Raw genomic sequence first — 23,392 nt, 5'->3', positions numbered from 1 at the left:
TTATTAATGATAAAGATTGATTAATGTCATGCACTGGATAATAAATAATAGAATGATAAATACATATTGATTACAATGCACCAGGTTAGGGTGAAGTAACTACTGTCAGTTGTCAGGTCTATGTATCAGAGGCTATTTGATTTATTCATCATGTTATATCTTCATTTGAAAACCTTATAAATACTTTATTTAATACATACAGTACTTTAATTGAACACACACAAAGTGAAGTCAAAGTTAGGCTGAAAATACACATTTATGAGTTTTGCCAATTTAATTATTATTATTATTATTATTACTACAAGTATTATTATTATCACCACTACAAGTATTATTATTATTACTACTACAAGTATGATTATTATTACTACTACAAGTATTATTATTATTACTACTACAAGTATTATTATTATTACTACTACAAGTATTATTATTATCACCACTACAAGTATTATTATTACAGGTATTATTATTGTCCACCCTTGCTCATAGTGTGATAGTGAAAGTGTTCAGCGAGATAATACATCATGTTTCTATCGCTCCAGGTTATTTGTTAAGTCTCATGACTGTAACTAGTGAAGCAGGTCTGATCATCTCACACACACACGCACACACGCACACACACACACACGTGATTAATCGGGTCGCCTGTCTCCGCAGATCGATGCGAACACTTATATAATATCTATCACCGTATCGATCGATTGGGATGTGTAGTCATGCGCCTCAACTTTGCCAGCGTCAACCCGAACCAGAGGACTACACTTCCCGGCAGGCTCCGCGGCTCCACCGTCGCCTCACTAGTTCCACACACACCGACTGTAGTTGTGTTCACTTGAGAACCCGCTCATGATTCACTTCATTAATAAATAAACTGCTGGGTGTCATGGCGGAGTCCGCAGCGTGTCCCGTCTTCCAGCTCGGGAGATCCCGGTTCGATCAGGTGAGTCTCTTCTCTTCATCACGTTTTCTGTTTTTTGTTTTGGAAGGTTTGTTCATCCTCCTCTTCCTCCTCTTCCTCCTTCTGCTCCTCCTCACTCTCTGCACAAACTTCCCTCTGATCCTCGGTTTAACAACAACAACAACTTCCAGCTGAGAGCAGCTCGGACTTTATTTATTCCACTTTGACAGGAAGCAGAAACGATCACGCGTCTTATCGCGGATCTGCTCATTTCACACCCTCGCCTCGGCGCAGCTCCGTGGATCAGTGCTGAGATCTGCAGCCTCCAGCTCTTTGTCTTCTCGTTCTGCAACTTTGTCGTGAATGCATGCGTTTATTTCACTTTTACAGCTGTGGGAGATTTCTCAATCTCCACATTTCTCCAAAGATTTACGCACGAGTTTCTCCACGGATCTCGTGCAAATCTCACCCCAGCACCCTCAAGTGTCGCTTCCCCGGGATGCTGCTCTCTGCAGACCGACTGTCTCCGCACTTCTGATCCAGATTAATGGCCTGTGCCTCCGTATCTGCAGCCACTTACTGCAGGTTCCGTCCCCGCAAATGCATTTGCATCGGTCAGCCCTGAAAGATAATGTGACCTTCACGTCAGCTCTGGTGGCACATGAGCTGCGGTGGTGGCTCCTTTGTGCAGACAGACAGAGACAGACAGATACAGACACAAACAGAGAGACAGACAGATACAGACAGATACAGACAGAGACAGACAGATACAGACAGACAGATACAGACAGACAGATACAGACAGACAGCCTTGCAGGAAAATAATTTACCTGATGCTGTTGCTTGAAGCAAAGTCCACCGTCCCTCTGTGTCAATAACTCTGTATGTTTTTCGTCCTGTGTTCAGGAGACGTGGACACACTGAGGAACCAAAAGTAGTTTATCTGGTTTTGGATTCATCGTTGAATTCCATTTCTCAACGTGTCAGCTGGGCTCAGGCTGAGTGGTCCCCTGGGGACGCCTGACTGTTCAATGTTCGAAAGTCAATCAAACAACAAAAGCTGAGTTATCAAAATATTATCACCATCAAAATATTTATGACAACTGATACCAGACTTTCACTGAAGCCTCGGCATCAGCCTTTATGTTTGCTGATATGAAAACTTTTATTTTACAGAATAAACCAAGCAGAAGAGATGCGTGTTTAAAATGTGCTAAATGAACATCATGCTGTATTGAAGAAGACTTGAAACTAGAAATGAAGACCTTTAACTCATGAGGTCAGTGTTTGCTGAATGAAGAAAGTGAGAATTCACTTCTTTTTGCTGTCGCTGGAGTCGCCCTCTGCTGGTCATTTGAGAGAATACAGGTTTCAGGCACTTCCTCATTGGCTTCACTTTCTTCTGGGGTCTATGATCATTTTTATATATATACTACACATGACCAGTTTTATATATGTTGTTTTGTTTGTGTTTTCTGTTATAGCTACAGTAGAATCAGTCAGCAAATCATTATATTAAATATTTTATTCACTATTTTTGGCATCGGACCCTAAAAATCCATATCAGTCCAGCTCTAAAAATAAATGCTAAACGACAAAACAAACACAAAATTACGACAGTGACACTGCAGACGACACGGGTGGAGCACAGCTTCAAAGTTTTGCATAATAGCCAGAAGGAGACGCAAAACGATCGCTAGAACAGAAAGTAACTATAAATAAATATAAAATAATTACACAGATGAGAAAAATCTGTCTCTTCCTCCTGTGAGGAAGGTGTTGGAGGCTTTTTACGTTTCTGTGCCCGTGGATGATTTAATTACTGGTGCACAGAAACTCTACACGACACTTTATTAACACCCTTTGTCTCGTGTGATTTTCATCACAAAGTCACTCCGAGATAATTTTCAGGAAGTGAGTAATTCTTTCACGCTTGGTCCCTGGCTCCGTATCATCAATGCACTGCTCACACACAGGAAGTCTTTTCAACACAAGCCCTGTGAAGCTTTTTTCTTTCTCCACCAGCAGCCAGCTCAGTTCACGTCGGGCTGATAAAGGTGCTGCAATACTTTCAGTTCTTTTGCGTCAAAGCAGTTCAAATTAGGCCAGTTCTTGAATCAGCATAAATCTTGCTTGGTGTGTGTGTGTGTGTGTGTTTTGTGCTGCGCTCCATCTCTGCTAGCCTTGTTGTGTACTCTCCAGGGAGCTGAAACTCATGCATAATTAAAGCACGCTCCTCACATGGATCCTCTCTCCACCCGACTCTTACAAAACAGCACTGCAGCACATGCGGCCCTGTCAGAGGAGGAGACGTGATGGAGGCAGGAGAGAAGCCCAGCGACACAGCGCAGGAAGACGAGCGCAGTCTTTAGCAGAACCAGAGGATGTTTCCAGTCATCTCAATCTGAAGAGCTCATTCGAATAGAGACTCGTCCGCTCCACAATCGTCCCACTGTGTTTTCTGCCCTTCATAACTGATAAATGTCTCTGAGGGAATCTGATAGAAGCTGCCATGTTCTCGCCCCATCTGTCTTGCCAAAGAGACTCTTGGCATAAACTGCCATCGGGTCTTTTCAGACTGCTGGCACAGTCTCTTAGTAATTGGCATGCAAAGGCAACAGAAAACAGAGATCTCCACCAGCAGCTCCCAGCCTCACTCAGAGGAATGTGTTTGTTCAATGTAAACTTAGATTTAGTCTCAAACTGCAGATTTTGCTTTTACACTTCAGCTTTATTTTGTTCCCTGGTGCAGTTACGACATTTATCTTTATACTTTTAATTGGTTGTTTTTTTCTCATATTTAATTTCTGAGCAGTTACCACTTCAGTTTTCTTATATTGTGATCTCAGAGTGTCCAGTTATTTTTTTATGTTCATTCTTGACCTTTGAGAGCAACAAACCCTGACGAGGCTAAACTCAAATGTCCTGATACTCATGATTTTAAGCTCTCAGCTGCAGCTCATTGTCCTGAATGAGAACTTAAACCCAAAGAAATACTTTGACATTTTGATAAATACACTTATTTGCAAGACAAAACTTTCAGTGTGGAGTTGGCATGTTTTGAGTGTCTGAAATCCTACAGACATGCAGATTGGTGGTTTACTGGAGACTCTAATTTGACCATAGGTGAGTGTGTGTTGGCCTAGCGACCCGTCCAAGGTGCAACCTGCCTCCCGCCCTTTGTCAGCTGTGATTTGCTATATCACCTACCCTCAACGGATAAGTGATAAAGTTAATGGATGGATGGACATGTACTTGTTTTCTGGTGTAGAAAGTCTCTGCAGAGTTGAATCATTAAACGACAGAGGGCCTGAGCGTTAGAGATGGGAGGTGGATTTACCTTTTGATGTTGAGACTCAAGTTATTTAAACTTTTGTCCAATCTTTGCATCGAGCCAAGTGAGAACCACTGTGACGTGAGCCATTGGTTTGTGAGCTGGCGTTGGTCAAGCGAGATCTTGAGACAAGCTGACACAGCTGAGCGTGCCTGAGCCCACCTGTAGGTGGATCTCTAACTTCCTGACTGACAGGAAGCAGCGCGTGAGGCTGGGCAAGCTTGTCTCTGAGTCACGGACCATCAGCACTAGAGCCCCACAAGGTTGTGTGCTCTCCCCTCTACTGTTCTCCCTCTACACCAACAACTGCACCTCCAGCCATCCCTCTGTCAAACTCCTGAAGTTTGCAGACGACACGACCCTCATCGGACTAATCACCAATGGGGACGAAGCCGCCTACAGAGAGGAAGTTAACAGCCTGGCTTCCTGGTGCAGCCAGAACCACCTGGAGCTGAACGCTCTAAAAACTGTAGAGATGGTGGCAGACTTCAGGAGGAGCCCAGCCCAAACTGCCCCCCTCAGCCTGTGCAACTCCCCAGTTAAAACAGTGGAGTCCTTCAGATTCCTGGGGACCATCATTGCACAGGACTTGAGGTGGGCGGAGAACATCACCTCCATCACCAAGAAGGCCCAGCAGAGGATGTTCTTCCTGCGGCAACTGAGGAAATTCAACATGCCGCAGAAAGTGATGGTTGAATTCTAAACAGCCATCATTGAGTCCATCCTCACCTCATCAATCACCGTCTGGTTCGCTGCCTCCACTGCCAAGGACAAGGGCAGACTGCAGCGGATCATAAGGTCAGCTGAGAAGGTCATCGGCTGTGACCTGCCGGCCCTCCTAGACCTGTTCCACTCCAGGACCAGTAGGAGAGCAGGCAAGATCATTGCTGATCCTTCACATCCCGGTCACCACCTGTTCCAGAGACTTCCCTCCGGAAAAAGGTTTCGGGCCATCAGGACTAAAACCTCTCGCCATCTGAACAGTTTTTTCCCCGTGGCAGTGGGGCTCACAAACAAGCCCCCTGCATCACACTGACTCTGCACCGCACTGACTCTACCCCACCACACCCCACCCCCTGCACATAATTATAATTTATTACTGCTCTGTTACTGTATATATGTATATACTTTACTTTATTTTATTTTATTTTATTTTATTTTATTCAATTTCTTATATATTGTTGTTTTTCTACATTGTTGTTTTATGTACATAAGTAGTGCACCAATTACACCAAGGCAATTTCCTGTATGTGCAAACCTACCTGGCAAATAAAAGAATTCTGATTCTGATTCTGATTCTGAGAAAAATATAAGGAGAAGCAGGGTTGAGACTGACTGAGGCCACACCCACATACACCTGCGACCTGCAAGATGTGAATATATTTATACAAAGGAATCTGAGCTCCATTTACTGATGATTCAGAGCTTTCAGCTGCATTTAATGTTCTTCATCTAGTGAACAAGCAATAATTCATTGTGCCGCAGGGGAAACCTAATGAATCATAGCTGACAGATGGTGAACAGGGCCGTACAACAGAGCACTGTGGGCGTGTCCTCAGCGGTGGCCTCAGGAGCTCGAGTATTTCAACAACATTTTTGAAGTTCATATTTCTTTGTTTACAAGAAAGAATGTGACCAGGTTTTTACTCCCCGCAGTTTGCAGAATTATTTAAAACTGAATTTAAATCATCTCTGAGGCAGCTGAAATAAAATTGAGGAGTTAAATTAATCATTATAATGATTCGATCTACAGTATATCTGGAGTCCGGGCTGTGGCCGTGTGGATGTGAATCAATGAAATGTACTCGCATGTAATTCTATAAGAACACAACTGACCTCACAGGTTCAGTTTCACAGCGGCTGTGGGACAAAGATAAAACCATGTTCTGCAGCAGTGAGCAGCAATAAATCAGCTCACAGGACTTGTGGGAGAATTCATAAATGGAGCGAGGGTGGTCTGCTGCTATATCGGCGTCTACTGACACTGAGGGTTTAACTTTGTCTCTCACAGGGTTCCTTCCTCGGTCGTCTGAGACACTTCGTAGACATCATTGACCCCAGCACCCTGTTTGTGTCCGAGGTAAACTCTCCTGTAAAACTGGGAATTTGTTGCTGATGCACTCTCATTTTAAAATCTATAATTTTGGAAATCTTGTCGTGTTGTGTTTTCTGACATTTTAAAAACCAAACAATGAAATGATAACTTAGTATCAGTATTTGGCAGATTAATAGATGTATTGATAATTAATATCTTTGGCTTCTTATGTTAGTTCAAAAAGGGGTTTGTTGATTAAAAACATTTCTATTACTGCCATGTGTTTCATATGTGTTTGTCTATATTAAATAATGTAAAAATAAATGTTGTGTCAACATGCAGTAACTGTGTAGGCTTCCTGCATTCTTTGTCTAATTTTGTCCTTTTCTATTTTACTTAGAAACGACTGAAGGAATGCATCAAACTCCTGGATGATTATAAATGTGGCATTCTTCCACCTGGAGTGTCTGATCTTCAGGCGAGTGTTGCAGTTTGATAAATCTGTTCTTGAAGGGTTTTTTAAATTTGATATGACTGAAAGGAAAAAAAAAGTCTGTGTGATGGAAAAGTGGAAAAATGTTTAACTGTACTTTTTCTTTTTTACTTCCTGTGCAGCTTTGGGAGGCCCAGAAGATAAAGCAGGTAAGTGACTGACGAGTCGTAAGTGAGCCCAGGTTAACTGCACTCCCATACATTCAAGCCTCTGGGCTCCTGAGCATGAGGATGATGCCATGCTCTCTGCACGCAGGCCATCATTCATCCTGACACAGGAGAGAAGATCTTCATGCCATTTCGAATGTCAGGTACGACCTCAGATGAAGATCTTTGCTCAAGTTGTTCAAGTTGGCTCATTTAGTCATCGTTTTTTTACACAGAGAATCATGTCTTCACTGTGCAGGTTATGTACCATTCGGAACACCAATTGTAAGTCCCACGTGAAAAACCACATCGCACATTTTGATCATGCATTTCATGGAAGTGAACTTGGCTGTGCAGACGTCCATTCACACGCTCATGTTTTGGGGACAGATGAAATGAGAGTGTGGACTTATTTTCTCCAGAAATAAGCTCTTATTCCCTGGTTTCATCTAGGTCATTGGCCTCCTTCTCCCAAATCAGACTGTGGTGTCTACCATTGTATGGCAGGTACTGTAAATAAACGTACTGTAAAACCATTGCTTTTAGCACATTGTACATTTACGAAAGCTCTGTTAACAGCTTTTTGGCGATTGGCTACCTCCTTACCTCCTACCTACCAACTTCCTACCTCCCTACCTCCTATCTACCAACGTCCTACCTATCTTCTTACCTCCCTACCTACTTATCTACCTCCCTACCTACCTTCTTACCTCCCTACCCCCTACCTCACTACCTACCTACCTACCTACCTACCTTCTTACCTCCCTACCCCCTACCCCCTACCTCCCTACCTACCTACCTACCTACCTACCTACCTACCTACCTACCTACCTACCTACCTACCTACCTACCTACCTACCTACCTACCTTCTTACCTCCCTACCTCCCTGTCTACCTACCTCCCTTCTTACCTCCCTCCCTCCCTACCTTTCTCTCTCTCTCTCTCTCTCTCTCTCTCTCTCTCTCTCTCTCCATTCTCCTCTATCATACCTACATAATTCTTTTAACCCCCATCCTTTCTTATTTCCTTCTATCTCTCCCACAGTGGCTAAACCAGAGTCACAATGCTTGTGTGAACTACGCCAACCGCAACGCCACAAAGGTAAGACCTACTTCTACTATTACTACTTTAGTCTGAGAGTAAACCATGTGTCAAACTATATTTTAGAATATAGGACAAGATGTTGAATAGCCCTTGTATGTTTGAAGGTCTTCTGCACAATTTAAGTTACCAACTACTAGTAGTAGCATTATTTAACTGTGACACAGTATTTCTTGTGTCCCTCTTCAGCCTACACCAACATCCAAGTTTCTTCAAGGCTATGTAGGAGCTGTGACCAGTGCCGTCTCCATTGCAGTGAGTTTTCTTATTAAGCGTTTTCTGTCATGATAGAGACGTGCTGTATTTTTCATCCACATCGATGTATTATTCTTTTTCTGCAAGCTAAAGTAAACTTTTTAATGCAAATTACAATGGCTACTGCTGAACATAAAAGATACACACATTAGTTTTCATAATATTTTAAGGAGACGTTGTCGGAAGTTGAAGATGTTTAAAATGTATTTGTTGGATTTAGGTTGATGTTGTATTTTATAGGTGGGGCTGAATGTGCTGATTCAGAAGGCCAACAAGCTGAGTCCTGCCACCAGAATGATCATACAGAGACTTGTTCCATTCCCAGCGGTTGGTAGGTTTTCCCTGTGTGACCCTGTGTACCATTTACAATTTATGTTACTGAATTTGACAGAGTTTTACTACAGTACACTGTACAATAACACAACAGTACTTCAAGGTCACAGTATTAAAAAATACTTGAGATGTCTTTATCAGAATTTCCTCTGATCTGTGCCGTTATTTATTTATTACTTCAATGTCTGTTCTGATTTAAATACGATATAAATAAATTCTGTCTCCTCAGCGAGTGCAAACATCTGTAATGTGGGTCTGATGCGACACAATGAGTTGTCCGAAGGTATCGATGTGCTGGACGACAATGGAAATGTGGTGGGATCCTCTAAAATCGCTGCCAGACATGTGAGGGGTTTTTTACTTACTCTGTGTACTTTTTTATATGTTTGTAGTCTTGGAGATGTTATGGTGGCTGATAATAGTGAAAAAGCATTATTTCCTTCTCGGCTCCTGTAATTCAGCTGCTATCTGATCCCATAAAAGGAAATCCAACTCATTGCAGTATTTGAAATGAAGCGTATGCACAATGTTCTCTTGTTTTCCCCCAGGCGATCACGGAGACAGCCTTCACACGTGTGGTTCTCCCGATGCCGATCTTCGTCCTGCCGCCCATCATCATGTCCTACCTAGAGAGGTTTGTGTAGAAATAAATTATTTTTAAAACGAACTTAGATTGAAATCAATCTTTTCTCAATATTCAAGGAATCACTGTCCACAATCTTAAGTTCCCAAAACCCAATGTGACACCCTTCAATGTATTTTGTTCCAACACCAGAATAAAACCCAAACTAATTGAGTTCATTGTTGGAAAAATTAGAAAGAGAAAAATTCATACGTGACTACAAAAAACTGAAACTACTAGAATCAACAGACTTTGCTAAGTCAAAGATTGCTCCTAAGCATTGTTGCCAGTTGTACAATAATTGCCCTCTGTTAATTGTTAATTGTCTATCTATATGATTTAATATCCTATATCAATGACACAGTAGTCAAATCCAACCAGGACAGAGAAGCTATTATACTGGATTAGTTTACCAGCCTAGTTTAGCAGAGCAGCTGGTAAATGTATTTCCTCATCCATTCAAAGTGTTTCTTCATTAATGCTCTCTGTCGTCATGTTTTCTTATTTATAACCCATGAAACATTGAATAAGTAAATGTTGTTTATATGAGCACATGTGCAGAAAAGTCAGTTCCTACAACATTCGTTTATTGAGTCACACATGTAAGAGAATGGAAATTGAAATGTAATAGCGTGTTTCTGTTTTAAGAGTTTATTCTTCTTCTATTGTGCGATGAAACAAAAGAAGATCTCTGCAGTCTGACTCAGTTGGAACTTTCATTCAGACAGAAATATCTCCTCCCCACTAATTGTGTGAAATGGCTCCCCCAAATCTGCCTGTGAAGCTTTTCTCCGGATCTAAAAATAACGATCGATTGGCAAGGGCTCCATTTCCTTTTTTTCATCACCGTCTTGACTTGTGCAGGCTCCGATTCCTGCAGAGCAACCGCAGACTGTTGCTACCCATCCACAGTGCTGTGTGCCTGGTCACCTTCGGCCTCTCCCTGCCCGTGGCCATCAGCCTGTTCCCGCAGATGTCTCAGGTACAGTAGATGACCTTCCTCTGATGCTCATTCAAGGCCAGATGGGATGAGGGAGCAGCTGGGAAAAAATCAAATTACATATGCATCCCTTCACATGCACAGCTTCGCCTCACAAGCCTACATACTCACCTTTTATCCCAGATGTCTCCTCCACGTCTAATTAAAAGTCACATTGATTTCAGGGTTTAAAGACCAGAGATGTGGAGCTAAATCTAGTTTTTTTCTTTTTTTCTTTTTTGCAGATTGAGGTGTCTCGCCTTGAGCCAGAGATTGCCATGGCAACAGATTGCAAGGTGGTGACCTACAACAAGGGTTTATGATGGAGAGGAGAGGAGAGGAGAGGAGAGGAGAGGAGAGAGGAGAAGAGAAGAGGAGAGAAGAGAATGAAAATGAGGGAGAACCCACTGTAGGGTTCCTCCTGTCGACAGGTTTGGGAACTGTATCTGCTGCAGAATTATAGCAGCAGATCATCGTGTACTAACCAGGGTTTCTAAACCTTTTTTTTTCCACCTGATCCTAATCGTAGTTTCTACCGAGTTTGAAAATGGGGCAATTTTCTTTTTCGTAACAACAACTAAGCAGCTCTGTGTATAGAAATTATTATATACATGTATTTAATGTAAAATAGCTTTTTAACTTTAATAAAACTATTTTAATATATACTTTAATATAAAATGCAGGTTAAACCTGCAACCCTGTCCACTTTGTGGCTGAGGAAGAAAGTTATAAACATAACACACTGTTGGTCTGCACCACCTCCTCAGAGAAATCTTTAGCTGCACCTCGTGTACAGGTCGTTTTCTGTCATTTTCTCCTGAGCAGGTAGAGTTCAGAGAGTTTATCACTGCCCATTGTTAATTTAAGAATATTGATTTTTAGCTACTTTAATACAGAAAGACATACATGTACATATCAAAATAATGTGTTGTCAATAGACCAAGTTGGTGGCAATAAACAGGAGCTCGTCCACAGGTCAGCCACTGTAAGTCAATAAGCTAACAACGGGTTTGTCTTTATCTCTAAATCAGTGTTTTATAACCTTTCTACAATGTGGTTCATAAAAATGAAAGTATGTCGATGTATAATCCTTTTTCTCCAGGTGCATATCTTGTGATCAGTTCAGAAGTAGACCGATTTTCCTTCTGGTAAATTCGATTGATTTTTTTTGAGTGCAGCAGAGGTAAAATATTCTAAAATTGTTTGATCCCTTGCAGGGGTCTTCACTGTCAAGTCATAGAAAAATAAAAAGAAGGATTAAAAGAAGTGCAACTGATCTGCTGCACCGTGCGTGGAGCACTTAAATGCACCACACAGCGTCAGAGGGCAGACGGCACACAAACATGCTGACATGCAAATGTGGCTCATCACAGAAGTCGTAGAAAGTTGACTAATCAATCAAAAATTTACAAGAATGACGCCAAAATATCTCAAATACGAGCGTCACCATGTTGCACTGATGATGTCATTTGGGGCTAGAGTCTGGGCATTAGTGATTGGAGAGGTAGAATAGAATATGAGGGCTCCATCAATCAAGAGCTGATATTTAGTCAAAGACTTTTTTGTTTGGTGTCAGTGTCTGATCTGCTGAAGTGGAGAAAACATGGGTTATGGCCTCGACTGCAGCCACAAGGGGGCGATCCAGATGTTTTGTTTTCACTATGACCTTCACAGGATGTTCTTGGTTGATGATGGTAACAATTTACTAGCATACTATTTACCCACATTAAGTATTTGTCTTTAAGGTCCTTAAAACATGATACTACTGTTTGTGGCCAAGGCTTGTGGTGAAATGTACGTTTATAAAAGAAACATTCTTCATATTTCTTCTGACTCTCAGGCCTCAAAATACACTGATACATCTGCAATACGCTGATACAGACTGAAGTGTGTGCACAGTCTGTTGTATTATTATGATGGAGATGAGGAGCTTTGAGTTGAAGCTTCCTTCCAAGTAGATATTTCTTCAAATGTTGTTTGGAGAAACTCACTGCGGGGCTGATTCACTTTATATGTGTGCACATATATGAATGAGAGAATGAAAAAGGAATTGATCCCTATGGAAGGATATTAATGTGAAGCCTCTGTCAGTGGCTCTATGTGATGGGCATGTGGAGACTGGACTGTAGATGTACATTAATATAAGTGACTTTATATATAATGTTACACATTTTAACCCAAATAATGTGACACAACATTCAGCTCCTCACTGTCTTTACAAAGTTTTTCCTTCAGCAGCCAAATACTGTATATGCACTTGTATGAGGGCATTTGACTCCACTACTGACTGTTTGTTAAACCTCTGCTGTATTCCTACTGAATGACTTCTTTTGTATTTTAAAAGTTTAACCTTTTAAAAGTATATATTATACTCCTGATGAACTAGTATTTTTAATTCTTTGTATAATACTTTTGCTGCTACTGCAAGTTTATTAAATGTTTGCAAGTCAAACAATGTGAAACTCAATTATCAATTGTATTCAAAAGTACATAATAAATACTCTCTCTCCATTAACTGTATTTTGTGAAGACTTTGTTTCTTCAGAGTTGTAGGAAGATGTTTTTCTTCTGCACTATGACTGAGTTGTGATATCACTTCACTCTGATAGAAGTGCGTTATTGATATTAATCATCTTTATAATAATCTGCTACACCTTATTATGAACAGGAAATATTTTGCAGTGGTTCGTCAATTAGACAAGAACATTAACTTTTTGACTAATGAAAAACACGTTCATGTGATTTTACTCTGGAGTAATGTCTCTGAGGTTCAGAAAATTGTAACATGCATTTTTACTTTTTACTCAACTTTAATTGATAGAATATAAGATAGATAGAATAAGACATTTTGTTATTCGTCCCACTTTGGAGACATTTGCTGTATTAAAGCAAAGGGGAAAGTAGAAAAAAGGAACATCAGTATAAAAGTAATAAATAAGTAAACATGCCACAAAAATATAAACATAATAATATATACACATATAAATGAAATACATATCTATAGATATATAAATATGAACAGAATATATATAATATTTAATATAATATATACAGTGCAGACAGGATTGTAAGTTGAGTTTTCAGTTAATCAAGATAGAATAAACATTGTTATTTGCAGCCTCACAGTGTTTTAGCTGCAGGTTGTGAACAGTGAAGAGAAACAGGTTTATTAGTTTGTGTGAATGAGATTAGATCTGATGAATCCACTGGTTCATTTATTTCATTCGTTTTATTTTCTCACCTTCACTTTATTTGTGGTGTCGAGGCTCCTGCAGCTCTGACCAGCAGAGGTCGCTGTTGGCGCGTGTCTGTCTCCGTAGCAGGTTGAGGGTTGAAAGGTGAAAGGTCGTCACAAACATGGCGGCTCCCGTGGATGACATGTTTTCTCTGTGCGTGGACCCCGGTAAAGCAGCCGGCAGCGCGGAGGTCAGGTTTATAGACAATGTGAAGGTAAGAGCGGCCACGTTATTTCACCGTGAACCGGTTTAAAAGAACCGGGGGCTGAGAGAGCGGCGGCGGCGGCTGCCGAGCTGCGGCCGCATGTGGGCTCTCTGCGGCGGGGAGCAGCCGAGCAGAGACCGCTGTGCTCAGAAAGAACCAGACCAACTTTATAATGAATGTTATTATCTGCGAACACAAACAGAGAATAATGATCAAACTGTCACTGATCGAATCTACAAGAAACTGTCTCATCTGTTTGTGTTGTTCAGAGAAAACTACAGACACATGATCACAACAAGAATGAAGCTGCTCCACGATCTCCTGCGCGAGTGGAGCAGCACGATGTCTGAGGCATTCATCATTTATCATTCATCATTTATCATTCATCATTTATCATTTATCAGAGTGTCTTTAAATGACCAAGTGTTGCAGTATAAGCTTCATCTATAGGAAAATAATGCTTTTAAATAGATTACTATGGTTGTGAATCGTGCAGTCAGGGTGAGGAGATATAATATAGAACTGGTTTTAATAATCTACCTCAGATCTGTCAAATATTTATATCTTTAAATGAAATTAATGTTTATATGTATGAATACATTTATCTTGATAATATTTATTTTAGCCTCAGATGCACTTCTTCAATGAACAAGTTAATGATTGACTGATATTTCATTTTTTACTTTAGTGTATAACAAATAAATGTGTCAACAAATTCATTAATGCTTACTTTTATTGTATTAAATTACTGACATGCTTTATTACTGTTGAGCTGACATGTTGTGTCCTCCGTACTGTTACTTGTAGTTATTTATTCAGATAAAGTGTTTGATGGACATGAAGACATATTATTTTACCTGATGCCTCTAAGAGCTGTATTTGTTTGACAATTTGAATTCCTGTGTGTTAAAGTACACATTTCTAGAAAGTAAGTATGAGTCAGGAAACTAGAACAAGAACTAGACTTTAAATTGGGAGACTTTCAAGTGCTCAAACTCAGATTTCAAGATAGAAATGTCAAAGTAGAAGCTGCTGTGATTAATGACTGATGATCCACGTGTCATCATCTAGATCAATAAAGGTTTTCTTCATGTTTCAGGGTAAAGGTCTGTTTGCTAAAAGGAGCATCAAGAAAGGAGACAGCATTTTCATTGAGCGTCCCCTCGTCTCTGCTCAGTTCCTGTGGAATTCTTTGTACAAATATAAAGGTGAGTGAAACTAACAACAACAGAAGAAATGAAATCACCAATCACATGTTCACATGTTACACACAGAAAGAGAACTGACCTTTGAGCAATGAATTCATTATAAATCCAGTTTCTGGTTTATTTATCATTATTACCTCCAGAAAGTAATGAAGTCTCATAACAACGTCCTGCAGTGAAGGTTCAGTTTGTGTTGAAACATTTGAGACTTCAGTTCATCTGTGTAATAACTTTAAAATATGTTCAACTGTTCACCAGAGAATTGTTTTTGTTGTTCACACAACCCATCAGTGTTCAAGAGGGGGATAGAACAGACGCCTCACAGTATTTTAGCTTGAGTTGTTTTGTTGTCATATTCAGATGTACAGTTGTTCAGGTTTTAGCTTCGATGATCGTCTCGATGTTGAAACAGGAATGAGAACAGAGTCCTGTGAGACTCTGCTGGAGAGGTTGTTACAGACAAACAGAAAGCTGAGCATGAACTTTACACATTCTGTATAAATCAGGGTTTTAGTTTGAGAACGAAGCGGAGCCATATTAAACAAACAGGATCCTCAGTGATAGTTTTCTGCTCATCTGCGTCACTGTCGCTCTGTGTCCTCCTGCAGCCTGTGAGTTCTGCCTACGTGCTCTGGAGACGGCGGAGGAGAATGCGAGGAGACTCAGTGGAATCCCCGGACTGAGCCTTCCTCACCCTGAGCTGTGCCGGGTCCGACCAGAGCTGCACCAGGCCTGCCCCCAGTGCCAGGTCTGAGCATCAACTCAGGAGCCGATTCCCCACTGATGTTGAAGAACTGACCTTTTATCCCGATCAATATTTTGTGAAACTAGAAAGCTATTGATTTTGAACGAGTTGCGGTCGGGACAGAACCTCCTCTGTGTCGGCGCTAGAGAACTTGACCACCTCTTCCAGGCCGGTGTTGTTACTGTGGATCAATAAGCCACTCCACACTTTACCAACACCCAAGTGACAAACTGAGTCAACTGTTTTGTCCTTGGTGTTTTCTTTGCATTTGTAGAATCACACACATGCAGACGTGCTGTGTTTTAACGGCAGAGTGTAATTGAAATGCATCAAACCCCTTCACCCTGTTTTCACATTTACATTACTGTTAATCATTAAAATAACTGTTTCCCTCATTAATCCACATTCAGTTCCACACAATGAGGACAAGACAGATTTTTTTCCACAGATTTATTAACAAGAACAATCTGAAACATCAGAGTCACAAAGTATTCAGACCCTGTGTGATGAGAATTGAAATTAATTTAAACTGATCATTTGTTGTATCACTGTGCTTTTGAACTGGGTGACTCTTAATATTTTCAAGACTAATGTTTGATGCTTTTATAAACATAGGATAACTTTTCCTTTCCCTTTATTTCAGACGGGAGAACATCAGTATAAAAAATAAAAACACAAACCAATGATGTAGAAAAACAACCTTGCTGCCTGTGAACCTGACACTTGAAATGGTTTACAATTCTTTTAATTATTTTATTTATGTTCAATGTGAATTTGTCTCCCTCTGCAGGTGATGTATTGTAGCAGCGAGTGTCGACAAGCTGCAGCAGATCAGTACCATCGAGTTTTGTGTCTGGGTTCGTCCCAGGACGATCCAGATCATCCAATCAACAAGCTGAAAGACGCATGGAGGTGAGGGGGCACTGACACACACTCAGTGACCGCTTTATTAGGTACACCTGTAGAATATATAATACATATATAATAAAACAACTTCCACCTTATTCTAATGTTTATAAAGTTAAGTTTCTGTTTATTTTACATAAGTTTAAGTTTGTCACCTAGTTCTCAGAAGTGGTGTTGTACCAGAACAAATTATATTCAGAGGTGTTTCAATTATGCTTTGCCTGTTTACATATGTGTGGGGTGAGAGATTGCAATGCTGCATCTAATAAATTGGCCACTGAATGTGTTTTCCATTGAAAACCCATGTGAGAGCGCTGGTTTCTTCTTAAAGTGTCTCTACACCTCTGAACAGATGATGTTTGTCCTCCTCAGGAGTTTGCATTATCCTCCGGAGACCTCCAGCATCATGCTCATGGCCAGAATGGTTGCTTTAGTCAAGCAGGTGAGTCTCTGATCACTCTACAAATGTTGGGTTTGACTTATGTAGGGTTTAATTAATTCAGCTGTGTGTAGCCTGCAGACATCCAAACAGATTAAAAAGGCAAATATTAAATTAAAAAAACTTGAATGCATGAATGCCCAATCTCCATTTTAAACATTTTGTTTTGTGTTGATCAATGTTTATGGTAAAACTTGAAAAGCAGCGATAACAAATAGGGACCTTGGTTGTGAAATAAATTTTTAAGGTGACAAGTGGGAAGAAGATTCTTATTTTTATTTTTAACAGCCTGTCACCTGACTTACATTTAACAAATTATAATGAGATGCACTGTGAGTTGAAATTAACAGAAACCAAATATATAACATGGAGATTATTTTGAGGTAGAAGCTGTGACTCTGAGTGTTAATGAGTGTTAACATTAAAAAGAGTTGAATGGCACCAAGGAAAATGTTGACAAATGCTGTATCTCACAATGTTAAAGAAAGGGATAAAAGAAATTCCGGGATCAGACACGCACCAACATTTCATGGGTTCTTCCCTGAACTGTCGTATCGTATCCTTTCACCAAAGTTTGTCGAAGTCCATCTTGTAATTTTTAAGTTTCTTGCTTCTAAACAGTCATACCTAGATTAAGTTTCTCCCAGTTCTCGTTTCAGAGTTTTCTTAATATAACACTTATTTTCCTAGTCACGTGTGACCCAGTCATCAGTACTGTGTAGAAGTATCACCATAGTGACAGAGTATTATTATTGGTTGTGTTTGTGCAGGATAAAGACAAAGCACATTGGCAGAAGCTCTTCTCTCACTTCTGCAGCCGGACAGCGAACGAGGAGGAGGAGATCGCCCATAAGCTCCTGGGAGAAAAGTTCAGAGTGAGTGACCGTCACGTTATTTCTGCAACAAAAAGTCACCTTTCTTCAAAGAACGGAGAGAAAAGCATCGTCCTCTTATAGAAACTGGAATAAATAACGTGTCACTGAGCAAAGGTTCTGTCCCCTGACACAGTTTGATTCCACACTGATGCTGATGATGTATGTTCGCTCTCATAATAATATAATATTTGTTTCCTTCATGTTGTTTCTGTAGGGACAGCTGGCCTCGTTACACGGCCTTTTCAGAGCAGCACTTTACGATGAGCATCTCAGTCGGGTGAGTACGTCTCACATGTGGCCAACACATGTTTTTTTATTATTTATTTTTTTTATTTTTTTCTGGAATGCTTCAGCTGCCAGTGACATCTGAGATAATCACATTGTTTTATGATTTGGACTCGTTTGTTTTCAATCTATTAAATCACTTTTAGCACAAATGTCATCAGTGTTTTTATAGTTGAGTTATTGTTCAAATGTTTTTAGTCAGAAACATTTAGGCTTCAGAAAAATATTGATGTGATGTTTTTCATTATTTTCATTTAATAGAAGCGACTCATTGCAGATTAATTGTGAACTAAAATAATCTCTAGTTGCTCTTTATATGGATCAAAAAGCTTGGGTCAGAATCTATACAGATGCTGTTTAAATAATTTGGTTATAGTTATCACTATAAGTGGTTTCCACTGTATTTGCATCCTAAATTACACAACTAATAAATTATGAAAATAGTTGGTAATCAATTTATTTAGATTGACCGGCCTTTTAACTGGCTAATCCAAAATTACCAATTTTCCTCTTAATTGTTGATGAATGAGCAGATTTATTTCTCTCCATGAATTGAAAAATGCACATTTTAGTTTCCCAGAGTGTTAAAAGTAAAAAAAAAAAAAAAGGTCATACCTCGAAAAATTCCAATATTTATTGAAAATCCTTGTATTCAAGAAGCATTTACGTTCAAATATTTGAAAAGTGACTCAAACAATTACCAATAATTTGTTAAAGTTGCAGCTTCATTTTCCCTTGATTGACTTACCCTGAGTAATTTGAATTCAGGGGCTGAACTGTAAAGAAGAATGTACATACATGTAGTAAATTCCTATTAAAGTGATGCTGTAGCTCTGACCTCAGCACAAAAGGGTTAAAAAAAAAAAAAGAGGAATTGTCCCAGCATGCATCAGTAACGGAGTTATGATGTTGCAGTGGTTTGTTCCTGAGGGTTTCCGCTCTCTGTTCGCTCTGGTGGGAACTAACGGACAAGGCATCGGCACCAGGTAAACGCTCTCCTCTCCAGCTCATCACTTCGACTCATTAACTTCACGCTCAATCTCTCATGATTTACTCCATATGTTCGATTCCAGCTCCCTCAGTCAGTGGGTCCATGGCTGTGATGCACTGGAGCTTCCTGCCCAGCAGAGGGAGCAGTTGGACTCCTTTATTGACCAGCTGTACAAGGACATTGAGAAAGGTCACAGTTTTATCGCAGTCTTGCAGTATTTCATTATTTTTGAGTGAATTATTGTTGAACTGAGCAGATTTGTAACGGTCGTGTTATATAATTGTGTGTTGACCCAATGTTACACAAAGTGTGTGTAGATGCCAGGTCAGGAATGTGTCTTTGTGTCTGTGTAGAAACGGGAGATTTCCTGAACTGTGAGGGCTCCGGACTGTTTCTGCTTCAAAGCTCATGTAAGTGCAGTGATGTATGATGATGTGAAGCGTTCAGTGTTACGAGCGCTGTCACTTCACTTCAGACATGTTCTTCAGGTCAAGGGGTCGTCTGACGTCTTCTTCCTTTTTGACCTCTGCAGGTAACCACAGCTGCTCGCCCAACGCCGAGGCGTCCTTCCCCGACAACAATTTCCTGCTTCACCTCAGTGCCCTCAGTGACATCAACCCAGGAGAGGTCAGCTGACACGACTGGTTTCGGGGTGATAAATTCTGGCCTGGGATAGACGGGACAGAACATCCCTCCCCAGCTTTGTGCGCGCCGTTGTCAGACAGTATTAGACGACAGAGACTTTGAGGATTGGAGTGGGTTTGTCGAGCTGTCAGAAAGATTGAGAAGCCTTGCCTCTGCACGGCACAGTAACGTCAGAGCAGCCGCGCCGCGTTCACAGCAAAGCTCCCGATTGAATGCTGGCAAAGACAGAAACACTTTGTGTTTCTCCAGGAGAGAGAGAGGGGGGGAGAGCTACTTTGAAAAATACCAGTGTTGTGTTTGTTGGACTCTTTGACTGAGTTACTTCATTTGAGCCTTGGTTTGTTTGTTTTTCAGCAGGATTACACAAAAACTACTGGATGTATTTCCACAGAACTTGGTGGAGGGATGGGACCTGGGCTAAGAAAAAATCCTGTACATTTCTTTATCGTTGCAAGAAGGCGATTTTTGACATTTTCTCAAATTTTCCAGGGAATAATTCATGAATCTTGATAGAAAAGCCATTTTGAGGGAACGAATATCTATGAGTTTGGTGCAGTTTGATTGAATTTGAGGAACTGTTGGCAGAGGTATTTGCCATTTTAGTTACCTCCGCAAACAGGTTATGTTTTCATTTGTGTTTTTGTTTGTTTGGTAGATTAAGCGAAAACTACTAAACAGATTTGCATGTGATGTTGAGGCTGGATTCAAGAAGGAATCCATAATTCGTTTTTGTACGGATCTGGATCAGGATGTGGATCCAGGAATTTTTTTCACTTTGTTAAACATCGCAAGATAAAGCGTTTTTCTACATTTTTGATTTCTCAGAGTAATTCAAGGATCTTAATGAAAAGAATCCAACATCTTAAGGGGACTGATATTCATGAGTGTTTGCAATTTGGTACAGATCCAAATAAAAATCCTTTGGAGACGGTGCAGGAGCTCAGTGGAAAGGGGGGGAGGGGTCTGGAAGTTGTACTCTTTCAAATTCTATTTTCAAAATCCTATCGACTGCAGCTTTAATGTCGAGCTCCTTCAGCCTGTTCAACCGTTTGCTTTCTCCAATTTTCAGGAGATCTGCATCAGTTACTTGGACTGTTGTCAGCGGGACCGAAGCCGTCACAGCAGACACAAAACCCTGAGGTAAACATTTGTACTCTCTCGGATGAATCACTTGAATGGGGGGGGGGTCACACTTTTGCAAACTCCGTGTGGATCAATAAAAAAGCCTCCGGGCGGTAATGCTCGGTCTTGTGGCTGCGATGCGAGGGGGTCTGATGGCTGCCCCTCTGCTCACGCTCCTCATTGATCAACATGATGTCATTTCATCTGTGAGTTACACCCCGATGCTCCGGGCGGGTGGGTTTGTTTTGCGAGTCTCTGGGATGCATAAAGTTTTTACTGCATCCTGTGATAATTCTCAGCCCCCCCCACATCTACCAGCTGGATGTATTAATTGCCCCACAAGTGTTAATTACATTATTAAACATTCATTTGCTCCAGTGCACAGCGGCTGCTGAACGGCACCAGATTTTCTGAACAGCAGACTGTAAAATGCCTCTTGATTAATTCGGCTCTTGTTAGAGGTGCAACAATGTGACTGGTGGGACATTTCTCTTCCCAGGGAGAACTACCTGTTCGTCTGCTCATGTCCAAAGTGCGTCTCCCAGATGGACGAGCTGGATGTGACATCAGAGGAGGAGGAGGAAGAAGAAGGCGAGGCAGAAGGTGAAACAGAGGGGGACGAGATAGAGGATGAGATGACAGATGTCTGATGAAAGACTTGCCTATATTGTTCTCAGCCGCTCCTGCCACCACGCTAAGAGGCTACGAAGCCCGGAAGAATAAAGAGCAGTTCAAACCATGATCTGCATTTCAACAGAACTGCTCGAGCTTCCTGTTATCAACACATTTCAGTCACTTTGTTTAGTTACTGAGGGCAGCAACAGAAAGGTTCATGTGTGTAGTGTGTGTCAGTGTTGGGACAAAGTGTTTCTTCTGTTCTGGCTCTACCTAAACACACTGAGGTTTTAAATACTTCAGAGATCATGAGATGTAAGTGCAGACTTTCAAGTTTCAGGGTTTTTGAAGTTCACATCCACTTTGGGTTTCTAGTATCAGATTATATGTTTAAAAGGAAGACAAAAATCTCCATGGAGACGATGGGAACTGGTGGCAGCGTTTCCTCCAACCTTGGATTCCACTGGCTATTGTCTGACAAAGAATTAGGCTCTGGGGGAGGAAACCCTCACCTACAGATTCTGCGTCTTCACAATCTAGGTATAGAGGTTAGATCCCCCAGACCAGTTTGCATTCAGAGATGCATGAATTGGATGAACCTACAACAAATCTGAGCGACTGGACGTGCATCGTAGCGTATCAACAAATGCTGCAAGTACAAAAATAAACTGTCCAGTCTGTTTCACTGTCTCGCAATTGTGTAATTAAGAGATTTTGTTAGCAGGCGCCATTTTATCTTCTGCTCCTAAATGATTGTGATTGGCCCAAGGAGTTTCAGGAGGCATGTAAATCATTCTGAACGGGAGGAGGGGGAGTCGAACTCATCTGTAAGAGCAAATAAACGAGATAAATGATCGGCCTGGTTTCCAGGTTGGGGGACTGCAGTCGCGTGTTAACACGAGTCTGTCACATCGAACGTCTCGTTATATTACAGCCACTCATGGTCAGTTAGTGCAATGGAGATTTAGAGCAACTTTAAAGTTGGAAGTCAGCACTCCCCATATGTTGTTGTGTCATTTGAAATCCAGTGTAGAGGAGAACAGATCCAGACTCACTGACTTCACCGTGTCTGACGTCCAGCTCCACTAAAAACACCTCGGTGATCATTTCCTGTTCCTGTAAACTTGTAAACAAAGCAACGTGATTAAACAAAGAGGAATCTGTTCTCAGGTGTTTTTTGCTCAACTTGTAATAAGTTTCTTACCAGACTATGCACGTTGTTCTGAAGAGGCTTTTAATTTATATTCCTATATAATTACACTCCTGTCACATGAGTTATCCAGCCACTAAAATATACTTTGATTTTCATAGCATGATCTATGGAGGTGAAGTTAAACCTTCCTTAATGTATTATGGAGACCTTGAGTGGAAAATTGCTTTGTCAGTAACTGTTTGCCCTTTGTTGAGAACTGTATTTCAAGCCGCGGTTCCGCATGGGTGAAACTGCTGCTGCCGCCCGCACATGAATCAATATCACAAAAATGACTGTAATCACAAATCCCAATGTTTTCAGTTACTCCGCAAAGATTGGAAATATCGAAAGAGCAATCCCAATTTCTCTCTCTCTCTCTCTGCATCCAGCTCGATGGCACAGGGCCAATTGGCATTGTAAGTCAAACAAGTATAATTTAAATATTACAACAGCAGCAAACAGAAGCCTTGCAGTTGTCGTTTTTACTACTCTGGCATAAACCATTGAAATTGGATGTCTGTCGAGTCGTTTATCTGGTTTACACACCTCGTGGCTTTTCCACTGAAGATTGTACTGGTAAAATATTTGCTCAGTCTTCGTCAAATTGTCTTTGTGAATGGAGTCTTAACTAATCATTACTTATTTTTTTTTATTGCTGCTCCATTCCAGGTACCTTTATTTATAAACCCACCAATGAGATAAGGTTTTATCTGCATGTTTTTGTGTTTGTT

General features: G+C 40.8%; 2 protein-coding genes across 2 annotated transcripts; both read left to right on the top strand.

Annotated features, from left to right (window-relative positions):
• Positions 1-633: 633 nt before the first annotated feature.
• Positions 634-12,709, top strand: sfxn5b (sideroflexin 5b). Its single transcript, XM_020084427.2, has 14 exons — positions 634-943; positions 6,247-6,315; positions 6,671-6,748; positions 6,886-6,912; positions 7,019-7,073; positions 7,169-7,194; positions 7,363-7,416; positions 7,955-8,011; positions 8,201-8,266; positions 8,507-8,597; positions 8,829-8,944; positions 9,148-9,233; positions 10,086-10,203; positions 10,446-12,709. Exons 1-14 carry the CDS (start codon positions 887-889, stop codon positions 10,521-10,523), a joined length of 978 nt encoding a protein of 325 aa, XP_019939986.1. The 5' UTR covers positions 634-886; the 3' UTR covers positions 10,524-12,709.
• Positions 12,710-13,491: 782 nt separating this feature from the next.
• smyd5 (SMYD family member 5) lies at positions 13,492-23,173 on the top strand. Its single transcript, XM_069531852.1, has 13 exons — positions 13,492-13,650; positions 14,741-14,849; positions 15,455-15,594; positions 16,382-16,503; positions 16,870-16,939; positions 17,707-17,811; positions 18,026-18,088; positions 19,012-19,082; positions 19,170-19,276; positions 19,441-19,497; positions 19,620-19,714; positions 20,802-20,872; positions 21,354-23,173. Exons 1-13 carry the CDS (start codon positions 13,558-13,560, stop codon positions 21,502-21,504), a joined length of 1,254 nt encoding a protein of 417 aa, XP_069387953.1. The 5' UTR covers positions 13,492-13,557; the 3' UTR covers positions 21,505-23,173.
• The last annotated feature ends 219 nt before the right edge of the window (positions 23,174-23,392 follow it).

Source organism: Paralichthys olivaceus, chromosome 9 (genome assembly GCF_024713975.1).
Source record: "Paralichthys olivaceus isolate ysfri-2021 chromosome 9, ASM2471397v2, whole genome shotgun sequence".
NCBI lineage: Eukaryota > Metazoa > Chordata > Actinopteri > Pleuronectiformes > Paralichthyidae > Paralichthys > Paralichthys olivaceus.
Note: the sequence above shows the minus strand (reverse complement) of the source record. Positions and strands in the feature narration are given on the sequence as shown.

Coding starts and splice junctions, on each gene's coding strand:
- smyd5 (XM_069531852.1), top strand. CDS start 13,558: ATGGCGGCTCCCGTGGATGACATGTTTTCTCTGTGCGTGGACCCCGGT. Junction 18,089..19,011: donor ACGATGAGCATCTCAGTCGG/GTGAGTACGTCT, acceptor ATGATGTTGCAG/TGGTTTGTTCCTGAGGGTTT. Junction 19,498..19,619: donor GTTTCTGCTTCAAAGCTCAT/GTAAGTGCAGTG, acceptor TGACCTCTGCAG/GTAACCACAGCTGCTCGCCC.
- sfxn5b (XM_020084427.2), top strand. CDS start 887: ATGGCGGAGTCCGCAGCGTGTCCCGTCTTCCAGCTCGGGAGATCCCGG. Junction 7,417..7,954: donor TGTCTACCATTGTATGGCAG/GTACTGTAAATA, acceptor TCTCTCCCACAG/TGGCTAAACCAGAGTCACAA. Junction 10,204..10,445: donor TGTTCCCGCAGATGTCTCAG/GTACAGTAGATG, acceptor TCTTTTTTGCAG/ATTGAGGTGTCTCGCCTTGA.